General features: G+C 36.5%; 2 protein-coding genes across 5 annotated transcripts in view; both read left to right on the top strand.

Annotated features, from left to right (window-relative positions):
• The first annotated feature begins 2,829 nt into the window (after positions 1 to 2,829).
• Positions 2,830 to 5,290, top strand: LOC110185139 (uncharacterized). Its single transcript, XM_020953840.2, has 2 exons — positions 2,830 to 2,923; positions 2,983 to 5,290. The coding sequence occupies exons 1-2, from the start codon at positions 2,914 to 2,916 to the stop codon at positions 5,190 to 5,192; spliced, it is 2,220 nt and encodes a 739-aa protein (XP_020809499.2). The 5' UTR covers positions 2,830 to 2,913; the 3' UTR covers positions 5,193 to 5,290.
• Positions 5,291 to 11,791: 6,501 nt separating this feature from the next.
• The window catches only part of kuz (zinc-dependent metalloprotease kuz), an 85,360-nt gene continuing 70,134 nt past the window's right edge, over positions 11,792 to 27,017 (top strand). For 3 of the 4 annotated variants that reach the window (XM_020953838.2, XM_086832110.1, XM_020953837.2), the window contains exons 1-3: positions 11,792 to 12,110; positions 12,892 to 13,472; positions 18,771 to 18,803. In XM_020953838.2, the coding sequence (XP_020809497.2) occupies positions 13,409 to 13,472; positions 18,771 to 18,803 (97 nt within the window). In that variant the 5' untranslated portion in view covers positions 11,792 to 12,110; positions 12,892 to 13,408. The remainder of the gene's footprint in view (positions 12,111 to 12,891; positions 13,473 to 18,770; positions 18,804 to 27,017) is intronic. The other variant, XM_086832109.1, reaches the window with a different exon arrangement.

The following is a 27,017-nucleotide window of genomic DNA, read 5'->3' as shown; positions in this document are numbered from 1 at the left end:
CAGTTGCCGTGGATATTTTTTACAGTGCCATGAATTCATTTTTTACTGAATGTGTTCCGTTATATTATCCGCCAAGCTCGAATAAACCGCCGTGGTTTACTAAAGAGTTGAGCCGACTTAAAAATAAAAAATCTAGACTGTATGCTAAATTTAAAATCACCGGTTCTCAATCTGCCCTTTCATTTTATTTATCAGCTCGGTCAAACTTTACCGTGCTGAACGCGCAGTGTTATAAAAACTATTTAAATCGTTGTAGGGCCCAGTTCTCACAGGACCCAAAACAGTTTTATAATTTCGTTAACACTAAACGTAAACCTAAAACAAATCCTTCCTCGCTTTCATTTGAAAATACTACCGCAAATAATGATCAGGCAATAGCCGATCTATTTTCGCAGTTTTTTCAAACAACCTATTCTAGCTCTTCGTATATATACCAGACTTATTCCTACGACATACCCAAATCGAACTTAATTTTCTGTCCTAGCCTACACGAAAGCTCTCTCCTTTTAGATCTTCATCGTGTCAAGCCAGTTTATTCGCCAGGTCCCGACGGAATTCCTGGCTGTGTGCTCAGGTATTGTGCCGACGCCCTGTGCTATCCCCTTCTGAAATTGTTTACCTTGTCCTTAGAAACCTCCCACTTTCCCATTATTTGGAAGGAATCGTTTATTATTCCTCTCCACAAAAAAGAGGAATCTCTAAGTTGTCGGCCATCCCTAAATTATTTGAAAACATTATCACCCCTCACTTACAGCACCTTTGTAGATCGGTTATTTCTCCATGTCAACATGGTTTTATGAAGCGAAGATCAACAACAACAAATCTTTTGGAGCTCTCTTCCTATATTATAAAGGGCTTCCATAATAATTGTCAGACAGATGTAATCTATACTGATTTCAGTAAAGCTTTTGACTCTGTTAACCATTCTCTCCTCGTTAGAAAACTCGATTCAATGGGTTTTCCAAGTGATCTTCTTAATTGGATCTCTAGTTATTTGAATGGCAGGACGCAAAAGGTCCTCTTTAAGAATAATTTATCCAATGTTCTAAGGGTTACATCTGGTGTCCCGCAAGGAAGCCATTTGGGACCCTTATTGTTTACATTGTTCATAAATGACCTGCCCAAAGTCTTGACTAACTCCAGAGTACTTATGTACGCGGATGACGTCAAGCTTTGCGTGCAATACAATGACGTTGCCTGCCAGTCGGACTTACAAACAGATCTTAATAATTTTCAAACTTGGTGCCGTGTAAACTTATTAAACTTAAATGGCTCGAAATGCAAGCTAATGACATTCTCTCGTGTCGCTCCTAAGCTTGCTACTTACACGCTGAACTGCTGCTCTTTGGAAAGAATTAATACAGTTGACGATGTGGGCGTCCGCTTGGACCTAAAACTTGACTTTATTGATCATATTTCGTCTATGGTGAATAGAGCCAGGGGTGTGCTTGGATTTATTAAACGGTGGTCGAAGGAATTCAATGACCCCTATGTTACTAAATCCTTATATACTTCCTTAGTTCGGCCTATCCTGTAATATGGATGCTGCGTTTGGAGCCCTCAGTACGGCGTCCATAGTAAACGCATTGAGTCGGTTCAAAAGAACTTTTTACTTTTCGCTCTACGCGGTTTAAATTGGGATGCAAACCAAAGATTACCTTCCTACTCTAGTAGACTCCTATTAATAAACTTGCCGTGCTTAGCCAATCGTAGAACGATGCTAGGGATAACCTTTATTTTTAACCTTATCCATGGTTATGTGGAAAGTGCTGACTTGTTGAGTCAGCTTAATTTCCATGTACCATGTAGAACCACTAGATCCTATATCCCATTAGTGTTGCGCCACTGTAGAACCTCCTTTGAACTGCATGAACCTTTTAGAGTGCTATGTGCAAATTATAATGATTTGTACACACTAATCTCTAACGTAGATACCCTTCCCAAATTAAAATCTTTAATACTAACACACTTAGTAAGCATGCAAGCTAACAATCTGGCAGCACGCCGGTAGTCAATTTTCCTCGTATTCTGTCCTATATTTTCCATCGCGCCTACTAACACCTAACCCAAACAGGCACGTGCCTGGTGTCATACGGGCCACTTGTATGTACTGACCTTAGTGCATCAACGTCCAAGAATAAAAAAAATTATTGTAGAATAGAAGGCATAATTTGGGAGAAAGAGCGTATATCCGGGAGGATGAGCATATGGCCTCCACTAAATCAGGAGGAGCTATTTATGTCAGGTATGTGTCTGAGAGTGATAGAATGAATTTGTTTGGATTATACATATATAAACCGCTTAATGTTTAGTGTTTATCGATATTAATTTATATACGTGGCTGGCAAGGGTTAGGAACTGAACGCTCCGACGACAGAGCTATCCGGAACCGAAAAAAAAAAACATTTTAAGTGTTCTGGTGTGTGTGCATCGTTACAGTCCATTGACAACTTTGTTCTGATAACTAAACGATATGAAACTTCTTTTTATAGGCCTGTTGTATAGTGTTAAAGTACTTAGCATGTTCTGGACAACCTAGTTTCCAGATAATGTCTTGCCAATTTGCAAAGTGCAGCTTGAAGTGATTACGACAACACTGGTTCAAAAAGTTTTCAGATTGTACAATGCTGCAATGAGAATAAATATGATAATTTAAAATTTTATAGAAAGCTGTGTACAATCTGAAAACTTTTTGAACCGCAGTTGTCATAAGCAGTAAAAGCTGCACTTTTCAAATTAGTAGCAAGATAGCGAGGAAATGAGGTAACTTCCTTGTAACCTGATGGTCCAAAACATGCCAAACACTTGAATACCATATGGCAGGGCTATAAAAGACCCAGCAGTTGGGTTAGTTGTCAGAGCACTGAAGCAAAAGCGGTAAAGTAGCCAACATTAGTTAGTTATCCTTTTGCAATGAATCTGTGTAAGTGTCCTCCCGTTTAGTTTTAAATATCATTCATTCGCTAATGACTACCATTGCAGCAAGCCTCTTCCTTCTGGCCCTTGTGGCATCGGTCGCTGTCAGCGCCGGATCTGCTCACAGAATCAGCAGGCCTGAACCAGAAGCTCCCAAGGAGCCATGCCTTGTCACTACTCCCAGGCCTTCTTGCGTGCGGACAACGACCCCGCCACCACTCTGTGAGGAAGAAACTACGACGACGACTACGCCCACTCCAACTACAACAACCTGCTCGACAACAACAACGACGACTACTACAACTACTACTACAACCACTACTACAACGACAACTACAACAACCACTTGTTCCACAACAACTACTACAACAACGACTACCACAACAACCACTACAACAACGACTACCACAACAACCACGACTACAACAACCACTACTACAACAACCACAACTACTACAACGACTACCACAACAACAACAACAACTACACCATGTGAAATAATAACACCCACTCCTACTCCGGAGAAACCCTGTCAGCCTGCAGAGCCTGTAACTCCTTCCCCTGCTCCAGACAGTCCTTGCCAGCCTGATGAGCCCCAAACCCCAGAGAAGCCAGTAACCCCTGCTCCGGACAGTCCTTGCCAGCCTGATGAGCCACAAACTCCCGAGAAGCCAGTAACCCCTGCTCCAGACAGTCCTTGCCAGCCTGATGAAGACACTACAACAACGACAACCACCTGTTCAACAACTACCACGACAACAACCACTACTACAACAACCACTACTACCACAACCACTACTACAACAACAACAACCTGTTCAACAACTACCACGACAACAACCACTACTACAACAACCACAACAACAACGACCACTACAACAACCACTTGTTCCACAACAACTACTACAACAACGACTACCACAACAACCACGACTACAACAACCACTACTACAACAACCACAACTACTACAACGACTACCACAACAACAACAACAACTACACCATGTGAAATAATAACACCCACTCCTACTCCGGAGAAACCCTGTCAGCCTGCAGAGCCTGTAACTCCTTCCCCTGCTCCAGACAGTCCTTGCCAGCCTGATGAGCCCCAAACCCCAGAGAAGCCAGTAACCCCTGCTCCGGACAGTCCTTGTCAGCCTGATGAGCCCCAAACCCCAGAGAAGCCAGTAACCCCTGCTCCGGACAGTCCTTGCCAGCCTGATGAGCCACAAACCCCAGAGAAGCCAGTAACCCCTGCTCCGGACAGTCCTTGCCAGCCTGATGAAGACACTACAACAACGACAACCACCTGTTCAACAACCACCACAACAACAACCACTACCACAACAACCACTACTACCACAACCACTACTACCACAACCACTACTACAACAACAACAACGACGACAACAACCTGTTCAACAACTACCACAACAACCACGACCACTACAACAACCACTTGTTCCACAACAACTACTACAACAACGACTACCACAACAACCACGACTACAACAACCACGACTACAACAACAACTTCTACAACAACCACAACTACTACAACGACTACCACAACAACAACAACTACACCATGTGAAATAATAACTCCCACTCCTACTCCGGAGAAACCCTGTCAGCCTGCAGAGCCTGTAACTCCTACCCCTGCTCCAGAGAGTCCTTGCCAGCCTGATGAGCCCCAAACCCCAGAGAAGCCAGTAACCCCTGCTCCGGACAGTCCTTGCCACCCTGATGAAGACACTACAACAACGACAACCACCTGTTCAACAACCACTACCACAACAACCACTACTACAACAACCACAACTACAACGACGACAACAACCTGTTCAACAACTACAACAACTACAACCTGTTCAACGACAACCACAACACCAAAACCATGCCAGCCTAAGACCACCACTCCACCACCTTGCAAGCCCACAACAACCACTCCTGCTCCCTGTGATGAGACGACTACTCCGGCTTGCGAATCAGCTCCACAAAAGTCCAATGACGGCATCCTTTCTCACATCAAGGAGCTTTTCACAGGCTCGAGCACCGCTACCAACGCTCCTACAGTGATCGGAACCAGCCCAATGTGCCGTGGCCGCGCTGACGGAAGCATTGTCCAGGACCCGAACCACTGCAGGAGGTACTATGAGTGCCGCTCCGGTCGCCGCCTGCTGCGCAAGTGTCGTGTCGGTCTCTGGTTCGATTCGGAGGCAGGAGAGTGCCGTGCCCGTAACTTGGTGTTGAACTGCCCGGCCCAGCGTAACTGATGCGTTCAGTTAACTGAACAGCTTGCATAGCAATTTGTATTTTCAACCAACAGTAAATACCTAATCAATAAACAACAGCATTCAAATCTTAACAAAAACTGAATATTTAATGACCATGTTATGTTATGTTTCTATACTGTATTCCCACACTTTCCACCCGTTTGGCAGATGTGAATCTTAGATTCCCACAGAGCCCAATCAAAGACATTACAATGTTGAAGACTGAAATATCTTTGGCCCAATCCATAATCTGTTAAACGGTTTCCCGTTCCGAATTTTTTTATTTTGTTATCTTTTGATGTTATCCATATTCATCGATTTGGTCAGGGAAAGCGTAAAGGATGGCCCGAAAAAGCTTAAGCTTAGATAGAATTCACAAGGACTTGCAATAACTATTAATTTAAAGTATTAAAGAGGACAAACATGCAACAAAATTGACAGAAAGATAAGCCATTGTAAGTCGATTTACCTAAAAAAAAATGTCTTTTAAAATTTACAGGCAATGCAAAACAATTTATGCTCAAATAACACGTCAGTGTTTAGAAAAGCGAAATACGAAGCGGCAAAGAAGCTATATAGGAAAGCCGATGCATTAGAATCGAAGCCAAAAAGGATGCGAAATAGTATGAGACATCGGCAAGAATCCAGTACAAGGGTACAAGGGATATTTGGGCTCCTCATCGAGTTAAAATTTAGAATAAATTAAGAAATTAGAATAAATTAAGAAAACAAAATCGCTTGTGCATAGATCCATCGGGAGGCAGATTCCAACAGAGAAGCAAAGAAATCCCATCACATTCCTCCATATTGCCGTTTTCCGCTCAAAAGTTGGTCAGTTTGTTGTTTCGTCGATGCTTAACCAGAAAAAGGCCATGGTTTCAATAACCGTATGGTTGCTGCGTTGAAACCAAATAGGTTTCCAAAGGAAGTGGTAATATTGATAAAATAGATATTTTCTTCTATAGATACATTTGTATATAATGAGTTTAAATTTATAGCAGCAAATAGGAAATAAAAATAATTAATATAAATTGCTTAGTAAATTAAAAATATATATCTCTCGCTATCTCCCTCAACCCATGTTTGTCTAAAACCTTCGACAAGATAATTTCAAAACGGCTATGGTGGTTTGCAACAAGTAACAAGCTACTAAATAGCCGTCAACTGGGATTTAAAAAGGGAAAATCTGTTAAGGACTGCCTGTTATACACAGACGCTCTAATTAGCAGAGCCCTCTCTGGAAAAAGACACATGTCCATTTTATCTCTTGACTTTGCAAAAGCATTCGAAAAAATAGGATTACATACCATCATTAATCAGTTGTCGGATTGGGGCTGTGGACCATTGATAATCAGATATGTGATTAACTTCATGTCAAACTGAAAAATCAGAGTTCGTGCCAATGATAACACCTCAAGGATACACCCACTCCACAATGGCATTCCGCAAGGATCTCCACTCTCTGTAATTCTCTTTCTCATTGCATTCAACAGTCTCTCAGACATAACCGACAAGCACAAGGAACTACAACACACAGCTTATGCAGACGATTTTAATATCTTAATACAATTAAAAAAAGATCAAAACATTTCAACCAACCTCGATATACTGTTTGCTGAAATCAATGAGTGGTGCCAAAAATCCGGAGCTATGCTTTCAATTTCAAAATGCAAACATATTCACATAAACATATTACTAAACTACACAAGTCACTACAGAAATCATCGAACATAATTAAATACCTTTCCAGCGGAAAATATAACAGCCACCCCAACACCCTAATCCAAATCGTCAAAAGTCTATGCATTTCCAAAATTGATTATGCTTTACCGATATATGGTAACTCTCCGAAATCACTAATAAAACCAATTAAAACCTTAATTAATTCACTCCTACGAACGTCTCTGGGAGCCTTCTGTTCTACACTCACTTTCAATTTATACCTAGAATCAAACATTGAACCAATAGAAAACAGAATCGACTACTTAAAAACAAAAACAATCAACACTATCATGCACGCAAACGACACCCCTCTAAGGCAAATCATTCACCGGATTACCAAAAATAAAACAAAAACAAGAAAGGAAGCTAACTTCGGCACGCCGAAGTTTATATACCCTTGCAGATAGAACTTCTATGAATAGGAATCCATACAATATAAATTATATATATTTGTGTTAAAAAAACAATGAAGTAATACCTGCTTTCATTTCATTCACCTTTACATATTATATTTGCAGTTTTACAGTCACAGATGTGAATTTTTCTCCACATCTAACGATCGTTTGTATGACACCTACATATATGATTTAGTCGTCCGATTTTCATAAAATTTGACACAAAATTTAAGACTAATATAAAATGGCTATACCTCAAATTTGATGAAAATCAGATGAAAACTGAAAAAGTTATAAATTTAATTGTATTAATTTCTCGATCGTTCCTATGGGAGCTATATGATATAGTAGTCCGACTTTCATAAAATGTTGTGCAATATTGTATAGCATAGTAAAATAGCTATATCTCAAATTTGATCCAATTCTATTGAAAACTGGACAAGTTAAATTTTTTTTTTGTAAAAATTTTCCGATCATTCCTATGGCAGCTATATGATATAGCCGCCCGATCCGGCCTGTTCCGACATATATACGAGTGAGAGTATATAGAAGGCTAACTACAAAGTTTCATTCAAATAGCTTTAAAACTGAGAGACTAGTTTACGTAGAAACGGCCAGACGGACAGACGGACAGAAGGACAGACGGACATGGCTAGATCGACTCGGCTGTTGATCCTGATCAAGAATATATATACTTTATATATATTTATATAGTCGGAGGTGCCTCCTTCACTGCGTTGCAAACTTCTGACTGAAATTATAATACCGTGCAAGGGTATAAACATACCGATCCTCCACCGTCAACCACTGCATTAATCTTGGCCAAAAGCTCGGATTCCCCACCTCTCTTCCTCATAAGCCAAAACCAACATGTCCACCCTGGTTTCTGGATACCAATCTGATAGAAACCCGACTAAGCCGAGTAAAAAAATCCGACACCAACAAGGACATATTTGTCAAACAATTTCTGGAAATTAGACACCAGCTTATGAGCAAAAATTGCACGCTTCTGTTCACAGAAGGATCCTTGAGTAAGGAAATAATTGGCTTTGCGGTAACGACAGAAGATGAAACACTTAAACAAGCTATCCTTCCAAGCTACTCATCTGTATTTACAGCCGAGGCGATTGCTATTCTTGAAGCCATCAAAATAGCAGTCAAGACAAGAGGGAAATTTTGCATCTGCTCAGACTCCCTATCCACATTGGAAGCACTTGCAAACATAAACAATTCCAGCTTTTATGTATCATATATCCGCTACCTTCTGCTAAGACACAAAAACAAAATCAAGTTCTTATGGGTCCCCAGCCACGTCGGAATCAAAGGCAACGTAAATGCCGATACAACAGCGAAAGAAGCGACCAACGCTCCACTACTAACAATATCAAACGTTAACCGTGGAGACATTAACAAACAAATAAAAATCGACACGCTAAAATACAAGCCAAAAATATTGCAGAAATCATCGCAGTGGTATCGACAGATCAACCCAGAAGCCCTAAGCATAGCTGACTACATAAAAACCCCACAAACCTTCAACCTACCAAGAAGAGAGATCACTAATAAAATCCGTCTTCGACTCGGCCACACCAGACTCACCCACGAACATCGCTTCTCACAACCACCAAACGAACAGTACCAACTCTGTACCAACGAAAAGATATCTATCTTCCATATCCTTAACGACTGTCCAGCCCTACAAACTCTGAAGAAACTTACCAAACATTAAACTTACCGATCAGTTAATCAACCCTAATATTGCAAACCTCCAGGTAAATATAATAATCCATGTGCAATTAACTTGTTAATACATTTATAAGAACCCTCTATATTTATTTAAGCAAATTATTGAGGCAGGTATAACCGAGCGTTTTAATTCGTACTTCTTTATTTCACTCCACGCAACCGAATGTTTCACTTCTCCTGTTTCACATTATCTTAACATTTCTTAACATAGGCTTAACGTAGATTGGTTTAACATACATTGGCTTAACATACATTGGCTTAACATAGATGCGCTCTCTGCTAGCCTACTACATTATGTAAACCTTATTCCGGCCGAAAATCACCGCTGTTATGGCCGATCCCGTCCTGTAGCTTAAGTTTGTAACTTCTGCTTACAGTGTACAAAATAAAATATATATATATATATACATATTTTCTTAATTATGTAAACTAAACTGTGTTGGCCATGAAAACTACTTTTAATAATATACTTTCTATGAATGTTACAATTAAATATCCAACATATCTTTTTCACGTTCCCCGTCCTTGCCAGGCAACGATCCCTATTTCTCCACAATCTACACCAACCCCTCAAATACAAACTCTGAAAAATAAAATATTTGAAATTTTTGAAATTGAAATCCATTGCCAGCAGTTGATTTGCAACTATTGAACAGTGCGGTTAGTAAAATAAATTAAAAATTCTTAAATTTAAATTTAAAGTGGAAGCCAGGGCCTCAAAAACTCGAGCGATGATATAAAACTTTTGAAACTAGCTTCAGTTCCCGATTCAATCTCAGTGGATTACACAAAAAGTAAAATGTTCACTGTTCAATAGATTTGCTGGACTTATAAGTCAAATAGGTGCGCCCGTGGCAACAATTGCACGCGGAGACCTTGGAAGGCACAAAAATCTCCGGGATCATCATAATATATATTTACATATGTGTGTTCCACCAGATTTATCCCGATTAAATGGATACTTCTGATCTGACAAAATTTTTAAATTCGATTGAAGAGATTTGCGTCCAGATTTAAGACCCATTATTTTTTACTAGTCCAGGGTTAATGCAGTATCCTAAACTCCAAATGGAACTCAGTGATCTGCAAGCTTTGTAGCTTAATTACTGGCAAATTAAGGAAATCGGTAGGAATTTTTGGAAACAAGTGCCCACTGAACAGAATCTGAACGTTGAAGCTTCATTGTTTCAGCTTGAAGCATGTTTCGCCAACATGTACATGTGTGTATGAAGCAGGCTTCTCACACATAATAATGATAAAACATAATTATAGAACTAGATCAACTAATATAAAAACGACGGGTTCGTTAAAAATTGCATTAAATGAAGATAAGGTTGACTTCGACCAGTTAGTAAAAAAATATTCATAAAAATCTTACAATTTTCGTCAGTGTATTTACTTTCCTTACTTTGTTTTCTGCCTCATAATTTTGGCTCAGTCAGTTATTTTTGGTGCCCATGTATAGTCTAGGGTATTGATGACGTTCTACGCCGCAAAAGTAGTGTGGAAATAAAATAATAATAATAATAAACTAAATCGAAAAAATGATTAGAGCATCTATATTCTTCTTAACGATGTTTACTCGCCGTGCTCCGGGAGGAAAGTCCTGCCGATGTTCCCGGGGCTACCGGTGGACGCATGTGTACAGTTATGGCTTTTTGCACCTAAAGATAAATCACATAAAAATTTATTTAATAATTGTTTAACTCACTTTTCTTTGATTTATTACGCAGTTTTTAAATGAGGCCAGGAGACTTAAAAATTAATTATTTAAAAAATGTACATAAGGAAAGAAAGCTGAAAACGTGTTTAAAATAACTTTTGCAATGGCGTAACCTTGTTTAAATAACGGAATCTGTTAAAAATTTTATGCAAGCGACACATCAGTTGTATGCAAGTAAAAAACCCACAAAAACCATGTAAAATGTTTGTAGTATTTACAAATTATCTACATAAAGTAGAAATTTAATTATTAAGTACTCATAAAAACATAACATTTTATTTATATATTTTTATGTTTCTGTTCCTAATGCATTACGTATCATCTAATATCCTAATCCTTTGTTAATATAACCTCAATATTACTAAGTTTTGTTTTTTTAATCTATGTTTTAAATGCGGAATTATGGCTATGCGACTGGTTCTCAACCAGTTCCAGTTCCGCAAATGTGGCGTTGCCATATCGCTTCGAGCGATTTTTCGAGCGAGAGCCATTTTTTCAGTGTCGTATCTATAAAATAGATCCATATATAAGAAAATTAGTAATGCCGGTGAATAATATTAGAAATGACCACACAAAGCAGTAAGCAGTAATTCAAATTGCCATTAAAAATCATTAAAACTGAGTTTTAATTGAAGAATATATTAGAATGGCATATTTAAAATGAATCCATTGAAAAGTCTTTTTTTATAAAAGCTGTTTTCAATTGCCGATTATTTCAGATATTCAGTCATTTAGTCATGTAAGGAATCCCCAAATGATTGTTATTCCTGCACTGCTTTGAAAATACTAAAACATTTCGCCATCTGGCAACGCCACTCAACGTTCTAGTATTTTGTTCTCTCTTCCCCGTACAACTATTTAATACAACGTCTACTAACAGTTCTAGGTTATACCCATTCCCTCACAGTTTTATCGCTTTACGCACCGTATATAAGCATATAAATATGTTTTCTAAGTCTTTATAGTATATTTTGAAGTTATATTTTTAAAGGGTCTAGCGGTATTATTTATTAAAAACTCTGTGGTCACACTGCGCGCAAGTTCAAAAAAACCAGTTCAAAAAAAAATTTCGCTCGACGAAGGCGGTTGTGCGGTCTCTTTTGTAACGGATCGGAACGCCGTGGGAGTCGGAAAATCGGTTGACGCGTGTTGACTGCGAGAGTGTGCGTGCGTGTGCATGAGTGTGTGCGAGTGCTATTACGAGCGGGTGTGCAAAATATAAATAAATAAATGATAAGTCAGTCTTGGGAAATGTGCGCTCATAATGCAATGTGCCCCCGTTTCAGGCCATTTGAATTTTCTGGCTAAACAGAAAATTCAACGCGAGTTCAAGTGAGTGCCAATTGCGGAGACAAAATGGCTGCATTTCAACGCATTTAATTTACAAGCAACAGAGAGCGAAAGACGACGGAGGCATAGGCAATCAGAGAACACAACACAAAGGGAGAGAGCAAGAGAGAGAGAGGCAAATAAAATGAGAGAGGAAAGAAGAAGGAGAGCGAAAAAGTAAACATGTGAAAAAATGTTGAATAAATTAGCGAAAAGAAATCGGCGGGTATTCTTAGCCTTTGATTTAGCATTTAATATGAGTTTGTTATTCAATCATTGTGTTTTATTTTTAAACCGGGTTTTCTTTTACTCAATGCGAATGAAAGTATAAATCAGCAACAATAATTGAATGCATTTCGCTGCGTTTGCGCCGCAGCTGTCCCCTAGTTTGCCCTCTCTGTCACTCGTCGCTCTCTGAGTTGTCTTCACCTCTCACGCTCGCTCTCTCCCTCTGTGCGCTTGCTCATCGACTCTGCCCGAGTGCGAGCGGGAGACAAATAGTTGCTCTTGCCTTTGCTGCACGATTTGTGTTGTGATTTTTCGTATTTGTTTTAGTGTTTGATGTTTCTATCCTTTCGGTTTTCTTTGTTTTTCCACTTCTTCTGGAATAAATATTAAATGAATTATAATAGAAGTACCAAAGTAAATAAGAAGTACATGAAACAAAGGCAAACCAACCATGATTCATACATATAGTTAGCCATACGCAACAGCTGTTGTGGCCTCAAAAGGAAAATGAAAACAAATACAAATTTCCCTCTTCATCTCTACCTTCTTCTTTCAGCAATTGCACTGCCGGAAAGTTCAAGTTAACTAAATAAAAGCCTCACATCAAAAACAAAAAAACTTTTTTTAAATTTTAATTTTAATTTCTTCAAATAAAAGCATTGAAATAAAAATCGCTCAAGAAAAAGAAAAAGTGTACGTGACAACACATCTCCAGAAGAGTAAAAAATAAAACAACAAAATTTCGAAAATAGTTCGTGCGTGCGAAGAAGTGCTTCGAAGTTTTATGGCCCATGCAAAGGCGTCTGTAAGTATGTACATATTGTATGTGCAAGTGTGTGTGTCCAGGTGCGAGTGCTAAATTTGTGTTTCCAAATGGCTCGGTCAGTGCGAAGCTCTAATTAAAAAGTCCCTAAGCGGAGAGGACCGGGTGTCGCTGAAGCAACCAACTGCCGAAATTATATTGAAAAACAACCCCAAGCCGCCAATAAAAAAAAACAAACAAACAGAAAAACAGAAATCGGTGCAAATTCTGTTTATTCAATCCCAGCCACGTTGGATCCTCGTCGCATATAATGTCATCAAAATGTGTTTTCAACATTGCATTCGTGTCGATCATTTCCATCATCATCGTAAATGGTGAGTGGTTAACTAAAATATATGTGGAAAATAGACAATAATAAATTAATAATTATACTAGTTGTAATTTATTCAGGTTTATATAGTGTTTTTCGAATTAGTTTATATATAAATTCAAACTTTTTTCGTGCAGAAATTTCACTTTGTAGAAATATTAAATTACTTTTTGTAAGCTCAGATGAAGTTTGTTTATTAAACCAACACATTTAATAATATTGTTATTTAAAAACTGTTATTTAATATCAATAAGAAAATATAAACTTTCAGTTTATTAATAAAAGTAGGCATTTAATTTAAGTTTGCTGCCAAAATAATTACTTTTTCATCAATAACCCACTGCTTTGTTCGAAAATATTATAGTCGCTTTCATTTGTTTGGCTTCTGGGTCGAAATTTTAACTTTGTTGCCAACTGACTGAACATTTATTTCAATGTTTTTGTCTAAGCCTCATTTACACCACCCTAGATTATTGCTAGCTAGATGAATTTTTATTTGTAGAAAATTCAAAGTAAAGAAGAGAAATCGCATAACTTACTGGCTAAAATCCAGATTTAAGTTAAGGGGTATAACTATCCGGTTCTTATTATAAATATAATTTAATAATAATAATAATAATATTATTATTATTATTATTATATTATTATTAATAATAATTTCTTTTCTATCAAGTAGTTAATTCAGGTCTTAATGCTAATTAAGTTTGGCCTCCGAAATTGATAAAAAAAGGTTTTATTGAAAAGCTAGTATAAGAAATTCTTAAGTTTATTGTATTTTTCCCTCTGTCTTATTATATAGAAACTAGCTGTTACTATTTTCACCTACACTGTGAGTAAATGTCAGTGCACAAATGTATGAATGTGTTTATATAGAAGTCTACCTTTACTTATTTATTTCGATAAATCCAATCCATTGTTGATTCATAGAATCCAAGGTGATTCATGGAAACCCGAGTAAACCCATGGGGTCTCATTCATTTTTATTGTGAAATAACTTACAATGTTGAACTTTGTGGTAAACAAATACCTCAAGGAAAAAGATATTTTTATATATATATGTGAAAAAAAATGATATACCATAAGTCTGTCTTTCTTCAAACCGAATCTGGGCTACAGAAAGAACGCAAAGTTAATTTGCCTAAAAATATTATTTTAATTATTATTTTATGTAGTACCCCCAAATCTTTTTCGCCACTTCAACTACTTTGTTAGGTTGGAAAAATTATTTCTTAGTTCAACATTACAAAATACGAGGCGGGGCTACAAGCATAACAACAACAAGAACAACAACAACAACAACCACTTTTGGCTAATTAGCCAAAGTCAAGCAACATGAACATGAGCGCACAGAGAGGGCCAAGAAACAGATGGAGGAGATGCCCGGAGAGGCAGAAGCGAAAACTGGTTTATCCACTTGGCCGGCTAATCTGACAACAAAGGAGAGCAGGTCCAAGAACCGAGATCCGAGCTGAATAGAGAATAGGGAAAAAATATATATGAGAAAAATACGCTTAGTCACACAAAACCAAAAAAAGACGGACAAGTTCTTGGATTTTTTTACTCACATGCAAAAAAAAAGGTCAATGTCTCGGTTGTATAACAAAAAAATAAAAAATAAAAATTTATAAATAAAAATGAAGCTGCTACTATCAGTGAGAATAAGTGTTTCTCTGCATATTTTTTTTGCCCTATCAGTTTATCCCACAAACAAGCAGCGGAAGCGAAAAAAAAACGAATACAAAAAATATATAAAATGGAGCTCTAAAGATAAATAAACCTAGACAACCAGATAAAGCTGCGAAATTAAATAAAGATACTTGAAGTACAAATAATAAAGCACCTAAAATCGTTTACGTAACTTAAATAATGATTATTAGACAACAAATTAAAGGTTTTTGGTTTTTAAGTTTAATGTGACGAGATATTGTTTGATAAGTGGATCTATTTTGATGCTTAAAATCGATATTAAGTTTCAATATCGCAGCTAAATCATATATTTTCGAGTCACAGCTGGCTTTTCCGGTTTATATTACTTTTAGTTGACCAAAAGAAGTTCGTTCAAATATAATTTAGACCATAGATTTAGGGTATTGGATGCGGGCTGTGAAACAATGGACACTTTTGTCATTTTTCTTTGCTTTATTTGCCATACGTGCCAAGTGCAACATAGTAAACAAACAAACAAACAAATAATAAAGCTACCAACAATTCAAACTAGAGATGACAACGTGACCGTGAATGGAAATGGATGAGTTATTTTACAATAAAAATATATGACCTAAAATTATATCTATCATGATGATATATTGTGTTGTCCTGTTTTTGCTGCGGTATCTGCCAGATACAAATGTATTCTTCATTGCAAAATGTGTTACAATCAACAATCCCCATGCATGCGACTGACATTTATTGTTTGTCGAGTAGCGACCGAATAAATATAATAAAAAAACACACACATTTATTTATACGTGGATGTACATGTGGCGGATAAATCCCTTAAGCTTGTTGAATGAGTCAAGCGCATGGCACTTCAAATTGATGAGTAGCTTTAATGAAAGGGCGTGACTTGATGTAAATTGCTTTCTAGGGTGCTGCACATGCAGAGTAATGTAATGTTGAGGGTGAACATTGGGGCAAGGTTGGATTCGGAAACCGTCTTTATATTGACAGGTGAAACACCCTTTAGTAATTTCCAATTTGTAATTGACTTATATGGTCTTATTAAAGCGGTATTTACATTACTTTCTGTACTTTAGGCTAGAATATTTGTATAAATTTTTAGTGTGGTTTTATTTTTAAAAATTTAAATTACCTTTCAAAAGGAATTTATTAAAAGCATATACATCACATCTATTCTTAACCAAAAAGAATCCAAAAACTAAGCAAAAACACAAACTCACGTATAATTTTGTTCGATTTCCAAGTCCTGTCGATATCTTCAAGCCTGATTAATGTTATTGTTTTTGCTTAGGGTTTTTATTTAGCATTTAATTCAATAAGTAAAAGCAAAGTTGGCTACTAAAAATGCGCTTAAATTGGGCTTTATGTGAGAATTATGCTGCCTCATTATTCCAAACGGCCTAAATAACAATCAAAGCGGGACTTCTCGCATGACACCAAGGGGGGTGGTAAAATTTAATTAAATTATTAAAGTTGCGCGGTAAGCCACACGGAGATACGTAAACAAACAGACGAGTAGCAGACAAAAGGCATAAAAACTTTTCTTTTCTTTCCTTTATCCACTCTTTTTTTGCCAAGTCAAGTTGCGAAGCATAAACAAACAGATGCGAGCGATTCGCCAAGACGGAGATACATTATGCACAGACGCAGCTACAGATATAAGATACAGAAACAGCACGAACGGAAAAACAAACAAAAATGAAAATGGGTATGAAAAGGAGAAAACTAAGAACAAGACCAAGTCAAAGCACATTTTCCTGTTGCCATTCGCTTTTCGCATTCGCATTCGCATTCAAGTGCAGACTCTCCCATTCATTTGACTCGGAGGGCCACAAAATTATGTGCATACACACAGGGATATGGATATACAAACATGTAAATAAATCTCGACATATACAAATGTATATAGTTTCGCCCTTTTTATTTTCTTTGAGTCTGTTTCACTACGAATTCAAAAAGTTCGGTTTTATAAGGTAGCTAGAAAACTAAAGACCCAAAGAAACCTCTTGACAAAGCGTATCATTAAATAAACATTTTATAAGTTACTCGTACGTTATGGACTCTCCATGAAGGAAATCATATTGAGGCCATAGATATAATCTGCAATTTTAATTAATTAAAACCCATTTTGCCCTTGAGGGTAATGCGAATTCGGCTTTTGAGGAAATTCTGCCGACCATTTCCTTTATTGTTCAGTCTTCATCTTTATGCGTTTTTCCACTTTGTCTGTCTCGCAATTTTCTCATTGTTGCTCGGGGTTACGACTGCTGAAAATGGGCGAAAAAAGGGGATAGAGGGGGCCGCTTTTGCTTTTATTTTTATTGCTACCTTACTCCCCAGAAGTCGACATTTTTATGCGGCTCGATCTTTCGGGATATTATCATATACCCCTCGCTGGCGTTCCAAATCCAGCCGGTTTCCCCGCCGCTTTTCGTCGGTGTGCCAAAGTTGATTTTCATTAGTTTTAATGTCGCTCATTATGTTAGGTCTGTCTCTGTCTGGAATCTCTTTCTGTCTCCTCCCTGCCTGTTGGGACGGCAGATTCATACATATGTATATACATTCCAGACACACGGCACACGCAGATTGCTGCCAATAAAGGCAAACTTTTGGCCAAAGAGTTGTGGGTCTGGGTGTGTGTGTGCGGTTAAATATTTCATTTGCCATTCCGGGACTCAAATATGCAGGAGATTGTATAGAAAGTTCTTTCCTAGATGACAGCCATCAAAATTGATTATATGAAAATCTGTTTGTAACCCCAAAATATGTAGTATAAACCAACCAACTTCTTTTTTGTTTAAATATTCGATGTAGTCGTTGAATTTTTTCATAGTTTGTGTATTTATTTAGCTTTCCAGATACATATTGGTCTGCATATTCAAAAGTACTCATAAATTTCTGTTTACATTTGTATTTATTGACTTACGCAAATAGTTACGTTTGCAATGCATATATTACCTTTACTTTTATATTCGCAAAACAAAAACCGAATATTTGAGTTAAAATATGCGATATCTATAGATAGATGACTATGGTTATAACCCTAATGAATAAAAAATAAATAAAAATGCCTTTGCATCTTAATTACAGGACGTAAATTTTTTATTTAAAAAATGTCAATTACAGAAGGAACTTAACCGTTTGTGATTTATGTTTTGTTAATTTTTTTTTATATTTGTTTATCAATTTAATGTCAGGCACCTTTGGGGGTACGAAATAGTTTTTTTTAAATATATTTATTACTTATGAATATGAATATTAATGAAGTTTTGTGCTGTTAAAATATGAATAGTATAGAAAAATAGAATTAAGAGTTTAAAATATGTCTTACTCTTGATGATCCAAATTACATTAAAGTTTTCTTTGGCTTTAATATTTTTACTTTACCATCATAGTCATAGAAGGAGAAAAATCCTAACCCTCAATCCTTAAGTTTGCCTCCTTTGGATGGAAACATTTTTGCACTTTTCCCCTTTCTGCTTTCTGAAGTGGATTTTAATTTGAATACTTTAGCGCGGGCTCTACTAAGCATTATTTTCATTTAGCTTTATGCAACAGCTTTTTATAAAATACCAGAAATACCTTATTAATAACTATTTAAAATGTTTTTTATTTATTTCAGGTTACGCAAAAGATATTTCTGGAGTTAAAAGAGGTAAGTTTAAAGAATGATCATTTTTATCGGAATAATTAATTTTAAATTGTGATTGTGTTTTTGTTAAACAATACATTTAAAAACAAATTAGAACTAGTTCCTGTTTGTTAAATTTTAGTTAATTTGATATGACTAAGGTTGGCTTTTCAAAGTTAAAGCAAACAAGTGCAAGAGCCTTCTCGGTGGACAGAACTAACCCCAATCTCTGGACATTTTGTAGTTTTTTTTTAAGCTCCGCGCTTTTGGCCCATTCACACGTCGGCACTTCGGCACGTCTCCCCATAGTGCAATTTATAATATGTGCCGACAAAGGAAGCAAAAAGAGTTGGAAAAAATGCCCGAAGTTGAGGAGCTCCAGAATTCGTTTAGGCCGCCCCACTCTTTCCCACAAAGCCACTCAAAGTCCCATGCCTTTTCCCATTTGTCTAGCATTTCGCCAGCATTTCTCCGCCCCTTCTCCATCCTTTCTCCACCTCTTTTCCCCTATTTTTTCCAGTCCTTGGCATGCAGGTTGCATCGCTGTTGACTTGTCAGTTGACTGACGGACATAAAAAAGAGGTACTGCAAAAGTATTGTTTTTTTCTTTACTCGTTCTTTTTTTGCCCGGCCATGCAAATGACATGGCGAACCTTGGTACACGTGTATTAAATATATATGTATGTATGTATGTGCATATATGTTAGTATTCGATTTTTTATGATTCAATTTTATGCTTGTAGCTTTTGTGGTTCCTGGCCAACTGGCATAAAATCAATGAAGCTGCGCCGCATTTGGGCTGGATTGGGTGGTTCGTTGGTGGAAAATGGCCGCCAGTTTGTGGCGCCCTCCGCGGCGGTTGGTCATTATTTATTGAAAATATAGTTTGATGAGTTTTTACTTGGCCAGGGAGAGCTGTGGTCGCCGGTCTGCAGCTGCAGATGCTGCCCGAACACCTTTTTTGAATCACCTCCTTGGGTTTTCCCCACCCCGGTGTGTGTGTGTGTGTGTGTGTGCCGTTTTTCCTCCTCTTGCGGTCAATGGAATGGGTTTTTGTGTCTGCTTCCACGCTTTCAGTCTGTCTGTTTGCTTGTCTGAGTTTCGTGGGTGTTTTAAAATTGGTTATATCAGCAAATTATTCACTTTTTTTGTTTTTCCTTTTTGCGGACAGAGCTTTAACTGTCTGGCAACGAAAAAGATTGAAAAAGTTTCGTAAAGCGTATTTACATTTATTTATTTTGGGCGATTCTGTTGCATCCAGAATTTTCATAACAATACTGGAAAAAGTATTTTATAAATTGAACAAAGCCAAATGTTTAGCCTAATTGATGTCAATTATAAAATGGTTTAACGTTAAAATTGAGTTAAAATTTACTGAAAAGTATTGGATTTGTTTTATTTGGCAGAGAATCTAAAACGTGGCCGAAATGGCCTGCAATTATAAATTCTATATAAATAAATTGTGAAGATAATATAGACAGATAATAAGATTGATTCAACCAGAAACTCTAAACTAGGGAGCTATGTACATATATCTAAAGGTGTGTATATGTTGTGATTTCCCCTACAATAGTAGCTCCATGCTTTTTGTTTACTCAATTAGTTTTCCTATGAATTGTGAGTTTATTGCGTTGATTCATCAATTTAAATACAGTTTATTTATTTACATTTTAAGCAACTGAAAATCCTAAATAAGAAGAAGACACAAACAAAATATCCTCCTTTTCTTCCGCTTCAACTTACAAATCCTTAGCTGATACGATTATGTTGCGGCCTTAGAAATGGCAAAAAATTGAAATTGAAATGGAGTACAGCATATTGTATGTATGGACATCCATATATCCAAGAGCTTTCGAAGCGAGGGGCCATAAAAAAATGCTAAAGAAACTGCTATTCCGTGGGGTATGACCAGTTAATAGCATTTTCCTCGGTTACGCCCACACAATCGACACAACGTCGAAGGCGAGTGTGTGCAACAGCTTCTTTTTGTTTTCCTATTTTGTCTGTGAAGCTTTGTATCTTCCCTTGTGTGTACGGTCTGGACCTGGAGTTATGCACTTTGTTATGGGAAGGAAAATGAAGGAAGTATGAAGCGTTGATTGCATCACCGGATGGGCAAAAAAAAAAATGGAGAGCAACAAATCCCTACAAAAAAATAAGAGATGAAAGGCTATAATGGTTAAAGCGCTGATTAGTTCGCGGTTCGCTGAATGCAGCACTGAAAGTGAACTCATAAATAAACTAAGAAATGGTATAGTAACTAACTTTATAATGTTATGATTTTTATGTATCGGAAAGGCTTAAGATGCATCAATTGAATGGTTATTGATCCTAATAACCGTTACTCACTTTCATTAGCTTTTTCTCCATCCCTATAACATCATGTTTTTTACTGATACATAGTGCAACCCTTATTCACTTAAGCTGCACTGCCCTTAAAATCTCTTTTTCTCTTTTGTATATATAACACTTGAAATGAGCTTGAATTAGGGTATATTGCATTTGTGCAAATGATATGAAGAGTTTAATTAATAAAACAAGATTTTTTTCTCTAACGTTTTTAGTAGACAAAATTATATAGAAAAGTGTTTAAAATTCAGGGTCAGGTATTCCATAGTCGATCCACTCGACTATAGCTTTCATCCGGGCTTCGTTTTGCAATGTTACCCCTGGTCTTGCCAAACAGTTTTTCCGGTATCAGGGACAGAGCAGAGAATTCCGGAGTTTGAGCTCAATGTGAAGTGGAAGCGAGATGCACTGATTAGCATTCGCTGTTCTCACACTCGTCCTGCCATTTAGCCATGTTTTGTTTGTTTTTCTGCTTTGCTGCAGTTTGCTGTCGTCCTCCATATTCCAGAAATTTCCTCCTTTGGTCGTCGGTTCAGCATCCATTTTGCTTTAGAGCCATTTTTATCTTCAATACACGCTCATTTACGCTGTCTGATAGCTTAAGGGTACACTCATATCCGTTGTCTTTTTAAACAGGGATATGCGAACTGGGGTATGCTTAGTTTTTTAGGGGCTTAATTCGTGTATTTCTACTGTATTTTCTACTGTATTTTGGTCCTTATTACACTGCAGTGGGTTCTATACGTATTTAAATAAATCTTTTGTTACTTTTAAAAAATGTCAGTATTTCTTACTATCTTGAGAGAGACGCTTTCTTTAATTCGTAAATCTAAGTTAAGGGCCTTAAAAAAATTTAATTACTGAGATCAATATTAGCGGGAAAAACGGAAATAAATAACAATGGTTTTTAATAATTTAAAAAAAATTTAAAAAGTTTCCTTAAGCTAAAAATATTTTAAAATATTTTTCTAAAAATTACCCTTACAAAAGTTGAATAAAACATAAGACTTATCTGTTTTGCATACATTGTATACTATAAATTGTACAACTCAAATTAAAAGAGATGCTTCAATTTAAATTTCTCAAAAAAGTAAAACAACAAAATTTTAAAATTACATTTTTTATTGTTTCACCCAATTTTAATTCTCTCTGTGTACGAATATATATGAATTTTTTCTCCAAATGTTCTGAAAAAAACCCGTAGCAAGTATTATTGAAAATAAATGACTTTTTCACCGGGGATTTAATCAACTTTATATTCAATTGTTCATTTTGTCTGGCAAGTTGGAATTATCTCTGAAGGGTATTACAATTTTGACCGGAAGTTTGCAACGTAATAATCTGCATCAACAGTCGAGTCGATCTATTCATGTCAAACTGTCCGTTTCTACGTTTAGTCCCTACTTTATTGAATTAACCGAAACTTTTATTTCTCTTTAATATGTATGAGTGATATATGCCTTAAAAATTGTTTTCAAATTTATAAAAATATTATTAATACATAAGGTAATTTTTAGATATAGCTACCATGGAAGAAATCGGTTTATTAATACGAGAACCTATAAAAGTCAGCAAAAGTTGGTGGTTTTTACATATAAAAGTTATATCTCTATTTTTAATGACTGACTACAAGGGTATACAAACATCGGTGATTGGAATTAAGCTTCCTTTCTTGTTATTGGTTAGTTCTTTTCAGAGTAAGCCAATGTCTCTTCTAAGTTGCAAAAAGGGATTTTCATTTCATTCCTGCTGCCCGTTGTCTGGTTTATTTCAAATGTCTGTGTGGGGTTATTGAGAACGTTTACAACCCAATAACAGGCATAAATGTCCGGTTCTACTGCAACTCTAAATACAGTTGTTGTACCCTTTTGGTAAAAGGATTGCGTTTTATTGCAAGCCGCGTTTGGTTGTCAGTTTTGTGCTTTATGAACAGCTTTTAAGCCTATTGATGTCGCTGCGGGGTTTTCTTTTTATGACGGTTTTATTATTATCAAACCAGACTGTCCCTTTAATGATTACATTAAAGTGATGCTATGTCAGTCTGTTGCTTATTAAATTATATCAAAATTTGCAACTAAATTCAATCAGTTATCAGGTACCAGTAAGGTATAAGATTAAGATTTATAAATAAATAACCATAATCATTGTTCTTACACACTTTCGTCACAAATTGTAGTCTTGTTTTGCTAAAGAACAACCATCCAGACAACTTTGCTAGGACAATCTAAAAACTCATTACCCAACGCTAATCAAAGGCACACGCGCTGGGCCAGCAAATGTTTTTATGTTGTGTAATTAGGATGTTGGCATTGCCAACGGGTCGGACCACATAGCCCACCCACAAATAACTCGGTTATCAGACACAAGCTTGCTAATATAAGCATTATACTCTCCAGGACAGGACCGCCTCCGCAAATGAGTAAAAAAAAGGACAGACGAGGAGTCACAGAACAGCACAGAAAATATAGCTCACGCAGTGGGGAAAACACGCAAGCGAAGCTAATGTACACAACTTAATTATCAAAGGAAAATCGCAGACTTATGTATGGGATGCTCGATATAAATAATGGCCGCCAGACAGGAGACGGTCTGGACCAGAGGGGTAGTAGGTTAACGCATCTTTAATGAATTAAGGATTCTTTACACAATCAGGCTACTCTTTATTGCTTTCAACAATGGAAAGTAGAAAAAAAATGAAAATAAAACTAATCTATAACAGAGAAAGAAAATTTATTTATTGAGATTTTGGCACAGACTTAGTATAAGATCTGGCTGGAGCTTCAAATATTTAGCAGGTTGTTTATATTTTTATCAGAATACCAATTTGTATGCGATTTATTAAAGAGTTTGAGACATAATTTATAATTTGTCAGTTTTCAATCTTGCAAATTGAATAACTAATCAAAAAGCTAAAATAAAAACCAATACAGTTAAGATTAACAACTTTGGTTTCGTTTTTCAATTCAAAATATGTCATACATTTTATATCATATAATTTTAATCATCAAGTTCCGATTGCTACATCTAAAGTGTAATTTGGAAAGAAATATAGTACCTATCTATTAAATTTAAATTACTAGCCTAATGATTCTTTAATTTGGCATAAAAACGGTTTAATATTTAGGGAGTTATCTTTTATGGTCATGAAGCTTTTAAATTATTGATTTTTTGAAGCTGGTTTTTGCATAAAAAAGTTGTAATCCATTTTTTCCGATATTTTGAAAGCATTGCGCATTACAGGCATACATTTTTTGAAACCACGGCTACTTTTTCCTACAATTTGAACATTTTCTTTTTGTTCGTTTCGAGTTTTATTTTCACAATTTCATCGTCCACTTGTTTTTGGGTTCATTGCTGTCCGTTTTGCAATCCGTAGCTCTCCCTCTTTATTTCTGTTTTCGGTTCGTTGGAGCATTCGCTGTGTTCATTGTGCTTTTGCTGCATGTTATTAACCCCGGACAGAGAGTTGGATTTGAAAGATCGATAAATTACAATCAAAGCCAGTCATCGTTGGACCGTGGACTAAATTAAAAGGTTGCGAAAGGTTCCAATTAGGTTTTGAGTCAACAGATTTATTGTACAATTACTATTACCATATTAAATCTGGTACAAAACATCTAATAAATAAAGTCAAACTTTATTTCATGAATAACTTAGAGAAGAAATTATAAAATTGACATATTAAAAATGTATAACATTTGGCACTTGCGAAATGTAAAATATTTTCTAACTAATCCCTTTTTAAAGCATTCGCTGTGCTCTAATTTTAAACTTTGTCCTCTTGATTTTATTTTACCAATTCTCTGTCAGTCAATTCGGTGAGGACTTGCCTGTGTTAAGCCAATAAAATACAAGGGAAACGAATAAAGCGTGGAAAACACCCACAAAAGTCACGTTAATACTGCCTCGGCAATTTCAATTTGTTTTTTGAACAATTTAATTTTTAAGCCTTGACGGCTGCAGTTCATGATTTCCCCATTTTTGGGGTTGCAAAAAGCACAAAAACAAAACAAACAAAAAAAGGCAACCAAATACAATCAAAAGCTAAAAATCTATTATTCAGGACCGGTGTTCCCCATTGTTTATTGATTCAGAACTGAGCGTAAAAGGGAGAACTTGAAACGGGAAAAAGCAATATTGTCGGGCAAGGAATCGGGCGAAAGGCGAAAAAAGTTCTCCAAGCGCATCTCTGTGAAATTTGTTGTTTTCGTCCAACAGAATAGAATGGAAGCTGTGGAAGCTGTGGAGGCCGGGCTCTCAGGCATCGGGATACATCCAAAGTGTCAAACGTAGAGGAGCCAAGGATTTCCAATTCCACAATTCTCTTGGCGCAACGTGGAACCATTCGCCAGTTTGGCGACACAAAACTCAAATTGTTGCAAGCCCCGAAAAAAAGAGGAAAAAAGAAATTAAGTCTGAAACATGAAATAAAGATGAAGCGGCTGTCGAAGAACCTGACTCAGTCATTCATTCAGTCAGTTAGTGCAATTTCTTTTAGAGTGATGGTTTTTTACATACCCTTTAGGGTATTATCATATTTACCATGAGTTTGCAACGCAATAAGAGAGGTAATTTCCAACACCATAAGGTATACATTGGTATCAACAACCGAGTCGATCTAGTCATACTCATCTGCCGTCCGTCTTTCCATTATTATAGGAACTACATAGTTTCTCAGTTTTTGTGTGAACTTATTTTTATATCTTTTCTGTTAGGTATTTGTTCTGCCTTTGACTAAAATCGTATTGCTTGTAAAGAATATAATTACAGTCCGAAAGGGTATACAAACTTCACCATCACGAAATCAGCTTTCTTTCTTTGTTATATTTCCAACTGGGATTGTGATTGGAATTGTGCTTGACTTCGTCTTAGGTTGCTATGTTGTTTTGTCATTTATGCTACTGGTGATGACTGAGGAGCAAAATAAAATTAAAATTTATTTACGTGTCGCATCATTTTTGGTTCGGTTGGACTTGTATTGCCTGATCCAAAAGCAATTACACGGTGGAATAATGTTAAGCCGAAATAAATATTTCCCTTTTTGATAAATTTGTACATTTTATAAACTTAAAAATATGATATTCTACTTTAGTCATAGAAAATAAAACTGAACTTACACTTAAAATAAGATAGAGATAGAATTAAAGAGGGGTTTGGAATGTGCTTTTAATACATAACGAACCAAATTCAGTTTAAATAATTTTTCTTTGTCATATTTAGCACTTATTCCAACAATCCCACAAATTTGTTGTAATAAATCCACTTGATTTTATGAGCTAAAAAATTGTTGCTCAGTGCATTCTGGGTAAACATCTGGCATATCTTGTTGCTTGGCATCTTTGTCTTTGGCTCTTGGCCCGACTATTTGTCTCCCTCAATTTGTAATCATTTAAATTGATTTTTCTTGTCCTTCTTTTCCGCTTTTCCCGCTTTTTCCACTCTTCACTTCACTCAACTGAGCTGAGCTGAGCTGAGTTGAGCTGAACTGGATTGAATGCCATCAATTCATTTTTCTTTTTAATTGATGAACTTATTGACTGATATTCGAGACAGTGATACGGATAAGCATCTTAACCTATAAGTGGACTTTTGTATACACACAAACAGGCAATATTCCAAGAAACGGTTTCGTTTACAAAAATGGTCATTGAACCCTTAAAATGCAGCTGTGTTAAAATATGCAGATTTATGAACTAAAGTCGTTCAATATTTACGTCAAGAAAGGCCAAGCCCAAGTTCGGTTCGGTTCAAAGCAATTACCTAAATAAAAACCTTAATTAATATTGCATGTCATACACACTCGTGGTGTGAGCAGGGCAGGAAGTAAGGCTCCCCGAAGTACAATATAATTGAGATTGATGCAATTGCATATAAAATTCATATAAATTA

Source organism: Drosophila serrata, unplaced genomic scaffold, assembly GCF_035046125.1.
Source record: "Drosophila serrata isolate PLE 108 unplaced genomic scaffold, ASM3504612v1 contig_245, whole genome shotgun sequence".
NCBI lineage: Eukaryota > Metazoa > Arthropoda > Insecta > Diptera > Drosophilidae > Drosophila > Drosophila serrata.
The sequence above is the reverse complement of the archived record's forward strand: the minus strand, read 5'-3'. Positions and strand labels throughout refer to the sequence as shown.